General features: G+C 30.2%; 1 protein-coding gene across 4 annotated transcripts; it reads left to right on the top strand.

The window, feature by feature from the left end:
- The first annotated feature begins 365 nt into the window (after positions 1-365).
- On the top strand, positions 366-8,026 carry LOC119193336. Of its 4 annotated transcripts, none has more exons than XM_037446928.1 (3): positions 366-946; positions 2,638-2,790; positions 6,092-8,026. In XM_037446928.1, the coding sequence occupies exons 1-3, from the start codon at positions 941-943 to the stop codon at positions 7,295-7,297; spliced, it is 1,365 nt and encodes a 454-aa protein (XP_037302825.1). In that variant the 5' UTR covers positions 366-940; the 3' UTR covers positions 7,298-8,026. The 4 variants fall into 4 exon arrangements, with proteins under 4 accessions (XP_037302825.1, XP_037302826.1, XP_037302827.1 ...); XM_037446929.1 differs by having other exon boundaries at positions 2,629-2,790; XM_037446930.1 differs by having other exon boundaries at positions 2,590-2,790.
- Positions 8,027-9,872: the final 1,846 nt, after the last annotated feature.

Genomic DNA, 9,872 nt, shown 5'->3' with positions numbered 1-9,872 from the left:
AAAAAGTTAAAGACTAGATTTGACCTTCATGCACCAAAACAAAGGTGTTCTTGAAAAATATAACATTTTGAGTACATATGGGAAATTATTAGTAGATTCACAATTACGTTTGACTGGTAATTCATTAAAAGGTCGCCGTTACACAGACTCAGAAAAGTTTTTGCTTTATCATTATATAAGTTAAGCCCTAAGTGCTATAGATTTTTACGAAAACATTTAGCATTACCATGTAAATCCCGAATTAATTCTCTACTCAGCAATATTCCTTTGAGGCCTGGTATTAATGACTTTATATTTCAACATTTGGCAGATGCTGCCTTGGATAAACCCAAGAATAGACAGGCAATGCACATTAATGTTTGATGAAATGTCCATTAAAAACACTTAAATTTTAATTTCTTTACTGGGGTCATTGAAGGTTTTGAAGATATAGGTTCTGGCAAACGCACAAACAATGTGGCTGATAAAGCTTTAGTTTTATGTTACGGGGTTTGTTTTCTCCTTGGAAAATTCCAATTGCATTTTATTTTGCTCGAGATGGGGTTAAAACATTTGTTTTAAAAAATATTATTAAAGAAATAGTATTAGCAGTTTTAAATCTGGATTCATAGTAAGAGCTACAATCAGTGACCAAGGTTCTGCCAATGTTGCTGCTATTAAGTCATTAATATCAGATTCTAATGCTGAACTCCTACGTAGTAACAAATATACCAATGACATCTGTTATAAAATCGGCCCAAACCAACTGTACCATATCTATGATGTACCTCATTTATTGAAATGTTTTCGCAATAATTTTCAGAAAAAAAACCTACTCATTGGCAACCAAAGGGCAAAGTGGGAGTATATTGAGAGACTTTATAAAGTGGATGGTTTTGGTGGCAGAGCAAGAAGCACCAAACTTACTGAGAAGCACATAAATCCAACTTCATATGACAAAATGAAGGTAAATAAATATACATTGTTCTATCACAGTTCTGTTTACAAGTCTTGACTGATTGATAAAAGATTGAAATCCTCCCTTATTTAAGCATGATTATTGTACTTTGATAATTGCTCTAATATACTTTTCAATATTGACATTATTAAAATTACCCTTATACAAACTCTAATTGGCCTAACTGGCATCATATTTATTGTGCTGCTTCAAATAATAATGCATCAACTGTAGGCATAGGAGTTTGTCACCTACAAATTAATATTATAAAAAAACCTCCTGGACTGGATTTATTTTGTCGACAGCTGCCATAACAGTTGATAACAGGTCAAATAATGCCATATGAATAGAACTGTGCTTATGAAAACCTTTTAGATCAGCACAGAATAATTTATGTTTTTCGAAATATGAGTAATGAGCACAGTTAGTCTGTAAATTACTTTCCCAATAACTTTTGAAAATTACGAATTTTTGCTATAACCATAAAAACATTATAGACCTATAATTCTTCATATTACTTTTTTGGAATATAATATATTCATTATCCATAAATGTTATGTTGCTTTCAATAATATTAACAAAAATTCTTCATATTACTTTTTGTATAATAATATATTCATTATTCATAAATGTTATGTTGTTTTCAATAATATTAACAAAATAATAAATAAATTCATCTATGCATTGTCTGTGAGATTTGTATATGTGATTATTTTTATGTTCGTTATTGACTCTTGATACTTGTAGTATGAATTTGTTAATTATTTGCCATGCAGCTTTAAACTTATTTTTGGAGTTATTTATGAAATTATTATTTTGGGCTTTTTGAGTTATCTTTATGATTTTTCTATAAAGTGTAGAGTATTTTTAAACAATCAGTCTATTTTTTCAATTCGGTTTAAATCTATATTCCCATAATGTCATGTCGTGTGCCAAATATGATACATCTACCTTATATCACCGCCTTATTTTACTTGAAATCCATCCTTGTTCTTTTAACCATGACATAATAAATAAAACTTTATGTATATTCATCATACAGAATCATGTAAAAAAATATATATTATTTATAGATTTAAAGAACACTTATAATGAGATGCATGCATTTATCACTTAAAGCAACAATATTAGTTAGTCTTTGTTACTCTTCGCGATAATATGTAACTTAAGGTTATAGCTTAAGGTCCATTTTTCATACATTTTGTTTAATACGACGAAATTTTAAAGGCCGAAATATCCATGCATATTAATTATTTTTACGTTTTTCTTTCAACTGCGAGAACTAATCACTAACTAGACGTGAATTTAAATTCTTTACTTGTCAATACTTGTTTAGTTACCCAGATTAAAGGTGAAACAAAATGTATGAAAAATGGACCTTAAGCTATAACCTTAAGTAAATTATTAAAAGTATCACTGTCTTTCACATTGTTCGACAATTTATTAGACAGCTGTGCACCAGGGTCGTAGCTTAGCGGGGGGTGAGTGGTGGTGGGCTACCTTAAAATACTAATGCAATACCTTAATAATCAACTATAACAAACTAAACATTTTCCATTTCTTATAACGAAGCCTAACAAACTAGATGCTTTTTTTAATTATATATTCCATATGTGGAATCCTCTAATGAATGAGTCCTCTAAATTGCTCAGTAACAATTTGACATCGTCGGGAGAATTAATGGACTTCAGGATCTTTAGGTCATCAGCAAACATGAAAGGTGTGGAATGATGCAAGCAATTGATAATGTCATTTATGAACATATTAAAAATAACAGTCCCAAATGGGAGCCCTGTGGGCACCCCAGAAGCAATATGATGGAAATTGGAACTAAAACCATTAAGAACCACATGGTAAGTGCGACCAGTAAGATAAGATTGAAACCATTCATACATGTGCCAAGAGTACCCATACCGGATAACTTCTGCAGCAAGAGTTCGTGAAAAACGTTGTCAAAAGCCTTACTGAAATTTGTATATATTACATCAGTTTGCATGTTATTGTCTAAGACTTCTGAAAGCAACTCAGTAAAAGAGACCAAATTAGTGCTTGTTGAGCGAAATTTAACAAAACCATGTTGGTGTTCAGTTAAAAATGGTTTGAAGTAAGCTTGTATATATTACATCAGTTTGCATGTTATTGTCTAAGACTTCTGAAAGCAACTCAGTAAAAGAGACCAAATTAGTGCTTGTTGAGCGAAATTTAACAAAACCATGTTGGTGTTCAGTTAAAAATGGTTTGAAGTAAGCTTCCAGATATGGAAATACTACAAATTCAAACAATTTTGCCATAGTAAAAAAATAGAAATCGGTCGATAGTTGGACATTAATGTGTTATTGCCCGACTTGTGTATCGGCACCACTCTAGCTACCTTCCATTTCTTTGGAAAAATTCCGGTTTTCAGTGATTTTTATAGATTTTACAAAGTGGACTAGTCAGATTTCTTGTTCATGCAACAATAAAATTTGGTGGAATATTGTCTGGGCCAGAACCTTTGCTTATATCAAGAGTCTTAAGTTTACGTGAAACTTCATTAAGTGTGATGTGCAACGACGTAAAACTACGAGTCCAAGTCCGAGGAGTAACTCGCACAGCTATCCATGAAATGATAAGAAAAATTCGGGTTAGCATCGACATTCGACTCCATTAGTATCTTTCTCGTACACTGATGCAAAGTGCGAAGCAAACATATTACATATTTCAACTTCTTTGGAACTAACTTGATTACCATCGGACATCGAAGCTGGGAGAAAGCAAGATCCTCTTCTTTTGGCCTTGATGAATGACCAAAAATGATTATAAAAATTTTAAATATTATCTTCTATACTTTCAAGATAATGTATTATAACATTTATTTAATAAGGATCTGCAACTCTCTCTGAGTAATTTAAATTCTATTCCATTTAACGGGTTCTTAAAAATTTATAGCATTGCCGAAACTTATTTTTTTCTCAACATACATATGAGGTTGCGATTAAAACCCAACCGGATACTTATTACTTCTTAGTTTAAATTTAGGTACATAAAGTTGGATAGTCTCATGTAAAATACCGTAGAATTTAGTGAGCATATCATTGACGCCGTTGTGACCAAGTACCTTTTCCCAATCTACATTATCGAGATGTTTCCCAATAGCATCGTAATCGCCTTTCGTATTCTCGCATCGTATCTATGGGCGCAAATTTATATTTAGTGATTATATTATTATGAAAAGTCTAGAATATTAAAGAATGATATTTAAATAAGTATTTACAACCGCAATTCTGTTATTTATTAAGTTTCAGAATAAATTAGAAACTGTATTGACTATTTGAGTGTTTGGAAAATAATGGATATTTATTTATATCATTATTTAATTGTTTATGTAATCTAAACGTCTAAAGTAAATTCAATTAGAATTGTTAATATTATCCTGATTTCTATATCATTGTTTTAATCTATAAGTAAAAATATTCACACCTTGTTAATAGCGGCATCTGTTAGAAAATAATGTAAAATAATAGTTTGCTTACTTAAAAGTTATTTATGTAAAGTAATATTATATCTAATTATGTAAAATTCATTATAATATTAATTTTGAATATTCAGCTATAACCTACGATTTATTGTACAGTAATTTTAATTATTTTTCTAAAAAGGAAGTTGCAGTTAAATTCACTATGACTCAATTGGATTATATAAAGCCTGGTCATTTTAAATTCACTTCACTTGTGTTCCAAGATCAAGAGAGAATAAACCAACCAATATTAAGTTTGTGTTTTCATTATAATGGACTCCGAACACGTGGATACTGGCTTATCTCCGACATATCCATAATCAGATTTCTTTATTTAATTTCGTTACCATATCAATCAATGAATCAATTCATTTATTTTGCAAATATGGGTACCTTAAGTATTAGGTGGTGTATTTTATAACATAGCGTCTTACCATATTTAGGCGAATGACGTGCAAAAATTACAATATAAAGTTAAGCTAAAATAACAATTTAATATTAATATAGTATATTAATATAGTATAGCATTAGGTAGGTATGATAATATAATATAATCTATCACAGTTGTTACAAATTGTTACACAAAATTATTCCTGTAAATATTCTCTTATATAATAATATGTCTTATCAATTAAAAAGGTTTTTAATTTACGTTTAAATATATCTATGTTTTCTATGTTTACAATACAACTTGTAATTTATTATATTATATTCTTGGACCCATGCAGATACCGCTCTTATCTAATAGAGCTGTATTGTTAGGTGGCATTTTTATTTCGTTTGCTATAATATTTAGTGTACATAATATATGTAGGTTTCTTTTTACAAATATTGAAATTTCGTATATAAATAAACTAGTTAATGTAAGAATTTTTCCTTAAGTTCCTTCCAGTTTTAAGTTGCAGTACACCTGGAGCCCTAAAAATCGTATGGCTTCTGCCTGTAAGTGATAATTTATAGAAAGCAATTTAGTTGCTGACCTATTCTTGAAAAAAAAATAAGATAATGATTTCTTATATTTACGCGAATCCCAGACATTAATTAAACTAATTTTCGGATTCTATCGCGGTGTTCGTATTTTATTTTCTCCCGACGTTTGGTAGACATTGCAGCCTTCATGGTCACGGGGGATCATGACCATGAAGGCTGCAAAACGTCGGGAGAAAATAAAATACGAACACCGCGATAGAATCCGAAAATTAGTTTAATTTCAAAAATAAGATGTTTTACTTTAAATTAATTTATAAATGGTTTTCTGTAAGCCAATTCACAATGTCCTCTAATGCCTTATTTACTCTAGCCTCTAGTAATAACTGAGTTTTCTCAGAGAATAGTACCGTACTATCATCAGGAAATAAAATTATATCATCATTACTGATCCTTTTCCTTTCATGTTTCCAATAAATCGTATTCTGTGATTAAATTAACCACTTTCCCCAACTTGAAATTGGCATAATGTACAACAATTGTCATAAAAAAACCTTAATATAATATGTTAAATTGCCGTATTCTTGTGAAAGTATTGGCCAGAATATCAATTTCTTTGGGCCATTTAATTAAATATCTTTAAGCTCATAACAGATTAAATAATCATACCATGATTAAAATCGTTCATTTATTAATTTACTAATATATTATTTATATTATTAACATTTCAGGTCAAATTTGCAGCCCAAGTTTTTAGCCGGCAAGTGGCTACATCACTAGAAATCCAGATGAAGTCTCTGCTATCTCTCCAGGATCATGATTACATAAGTTTAAATGAAGACATTGGAAATGGTTTGTTCACAGCAGAAATTCTTCTTTTTATAAATAATTTGTTTGATAGTTTAAATGGTTTTGGTCATTATGGGAATAAGTTAAAACATGCTCTTTCATATAATTCGGAGCACATTGCATTCTGGAATGATGCTGTGAAAAAGCTAGCTTCAATGCGCTTTGACGCTTCCAATGAAAGGGAAAGGAAGCCTTTATCACTGAAGCATTTTGAACATAATATAAAAACAATAAAACATTTGTGGTCAGATCTGCTGAGAATTGATGGTGTTAAATTTTTAAGTCTTAGACGTCTTAATCAAGATCCGATAGAAAACTTTTTTGGTCAAATAAGGGCACATGGTAATTTTAGTACAAATCCTAATTGTACTCATTTTGTATCGGCTTTTAAAACCTTGTTGATTAACAACATTACTACCGGTAAATCTTTATACACTAATTGTTCTGATGATGATGACAAAATGTTGGGAACATTAAAACATTTAGTCAGCCACCAAAAATATGGTTCATACACTGATAGTCTTCAATGTAATGAAACTAACTTTATAGAAATTTCTATACCTAACGAGAATATATTCCAACATAAGTCTGTACCATATATTGCTGGTGCAGTTTGTCGTTTTTTGATGTCCAATTTGAACTGCAAAGATTGTGATAATTGTACAAAAGCACTATTATCTCAGAGAGAGTCATTTCACGAATTAATTAATTTAAGAGAATATAGTTCCAATGTAGATAGGTTATGTTATCCTTCTAATAATTTTAGTCAAATGGTCTGGCAGAGTATTTACATTATTGACAAGATGATGCCATTTCTTTGCAGTGTTTATATTTATTCTGACTTAATAAGTAATTTAATAAAATATATTGACACTACTTGGTACAACTGTAATATTCACAAAACGGCTGTTATTAAAGCTTTTTGGTCCTACATAGTTAGAATGCAAGTTAAGCAGTGGTGTATTAATTTTAATAATAGAATGAATAATATTGATTCAAGGCCTAAAGATATAGAAATGGAAACTCTAATCCGTGAGAAAGTCACAAAAGGATTGAGTTATAGATCACAAAGAAGGCGTAGTTCCTAATCTCACTTAATTAAAGTTCTTCATAGTATTTTGTCCACAATTATTACGATTTTTGCAAATGAAATTGATGTTTTTTAAAGTGTATTACCCACATTTTTGTGGTTTTAAATTAGCTATTATGCTTTCTGTTTATTGTATAAAATCATAGTAGTTTTTAAAATAATCTTCATTATGGTGACTGTTAAGCAAATAGTTGTTAAAATCTTATATACATAATTATGCTTGTACAACCTAAAATGAGCCTACCAGATAATTGTCAAGTAAATAAATTACATTTCTACAAAAAGTATTATGTGTATGTTTCCCAAATTGTTCATATTTTTATTGATTTACATTGTGCAGAATTAGTAATTTTACCTTTAATTTAATATTATATTTTCATTATAATGTATTCAACATTTTCTGTATTTTGTAGCATTTTTAGTAGCAAATGTGCCATTATATGATATTGCAAAATGTTAAATTATGCATGGAATGCTTTTCGTGAGAGAATAATCATATTCAAATAAATTCTTAGTTTTGTGTTGTTAGATTAGTTATTATACCTAATGCATAGTGTATAATAGTGAATAGCTTAAGTATGGCTCTTTATATTGTGTAAAATTATAGTGCTAGTCTTCACAATTATCTTAATTTTGCTAACTGTTAAGCAAGCCGTTGTTAAAATCTCATATGCATAATTATGCTTGAACACGGTAAAATAAAAATGTTTATGTTTCCAAAATAGTTCATATTTCTATTCATTTACTATGTACAAAAATATTAATTTTACCTTTTTATTTAAAATCATGTTTTCAATATAAAATATCTAACATTTTTGTCCTTTGTAGTAATTTTTCTTTCAAATGTGCCACTAGTCAGTCATTGTATTGTCATTATTTTTAATTTTATGTAAATTGTTACTGTTAAATTTATATGCAATCCAATTTTGTTTCTTGTAAGTTATTGTTGATTTATATGACAAAATATTAATAAGTGGAAGACAACCAAAAATCATGTTGTTGCATTTGCCTTTATAATATTGAATTGTAATGATGAAAATTAAAATTATGTTGGTAAATGTAAGCGGCTGAACGGTGTGCACTATTTATGTATTTGCTTTATGCCAGTCCATGTTTTTAATCCGTGCACCACCTTATATAAGCTATGTGACTACTTTGTATACAACATCTATAAAAATATTTGGTAATTGATGACAAAAAATAAGCCCGGAGTTTCTTTCTGCCTTTCTTCTTCGGGTAGTCATCTCTTAGGTAGCTAGTGAAAGGCTGGTGGATTAGCTAGGTAGGGGCCTATATTGTATTCTTCGACGGCGAAGATCGTGATGCATTCCTTTTATTTTATTAAGATTATATCATATACCTTTTGTCCTGTCGGCCCGAGCTGACTTCTTTCGTTTTTTTATCCTTTATATATCAATTATTTTTAAATTTTAGCGTCTGTAGTGACTCAGTGGTTTGTTCATTAATTTATTTGATTTGTTTTAAACGTATCATAAGTACAGCAATAACTTTGTTTACCTATATTTTATTTTATTGAACAGAAAATGCAATTATACGGGCTGCAATTTTAAGTAAAAATTATTTTCGCTGGCTATCGGTAGATTCTGAAATTATGGTAAATTGGGCGTGAAAAGTAATGAAAACATTACTAATAAATCTTTATATTTAGATAAGAAAAGTTGTTTTATTTTATTTGTCAATATTTTAAATGGGTAAACACGTGACACTACATTTACGCCGTGTACTCACTGTAGCAAATCGATAACCGATTTTATTGTATTAGTGTGAAACCAGCCTAAGCACATCCTTAATTATTTAAAAATCGGTATATTCGGAAAAATATCGATTTTCAATACGGCTACGTCTCTAGTACTACGGCCATATTTATTTTTCAACATAACCTGTGTGTAAGTGAGAATAATAAGGGTCATAGGTTTTTCACCCGGGAAAGAAAGAGAGTTCCAACTATTCATGAATTAATTGTATAACATAATATAGACATGAAACGCATGCTAGTGTGGGTTTCCTTATCGTGTTAAAATCAATGTATGAAGTTAACCGTCTCTCTAGTTTATTGGTCTCTGGTGCAATGCGGTGTTTCCGCGGAGACGCAATGTGTAGAATCATGATTTAAAAACAGTCAAAAACTTTTAAAACATGTCAGTGAATGTGGTTTGGTAGTGCTCGTCTTATATAAATGGTCTCCATCCTTACAAATTAGCCGCAATAGTTTTATTAGTATTTTAGCGTGATGTTGCGGCGAGTAAATTTTTACTCAATATGTTTCGCATTCGGTCTGAGTGTTCTTTTAATTCTTGCTGGAAGTCGATATACAGATAACACAAATTACCGTCCGTCCTCCGAGAGTCGCAGAAACATAAGGAATTATTTAAAAATCGAGGATGGAGAGGACAATATATTGCAGTCAGTGCAGACTTTGCCAACTAGTTCCTACGATGGCACGCCAAATATTGAAAGTTTATTAGAGAAAACTCGCACGAAAATTAAATTCGAGCTCTGGAATTACAACTTCTCGAATTCCGGCGTTCACAAACTGGAAGATTTGCTGATGG

The sequence above is a fragment of the Manduca sexta genome, unplaced genomic scaffold (genome assembly GCF_014839805.1).
Source record: "Manduca sexta isolate Smith_Timp_Sample1 unplaced genomic scaffold, JHU_Msex_v1.0 HiC_scaffold_400, whole genome shotgun sequence".
In the NCBI taxonomy this organism is placed as follows: Eukaryota; Metazoa; Arthropoda; class Insecta; order Lepidoptera; family Sphingidae; genus Manduca; species Manduca sexta.
This window is presented reverse-complemented; position numbering and strand designations above follow the sequence as displayed.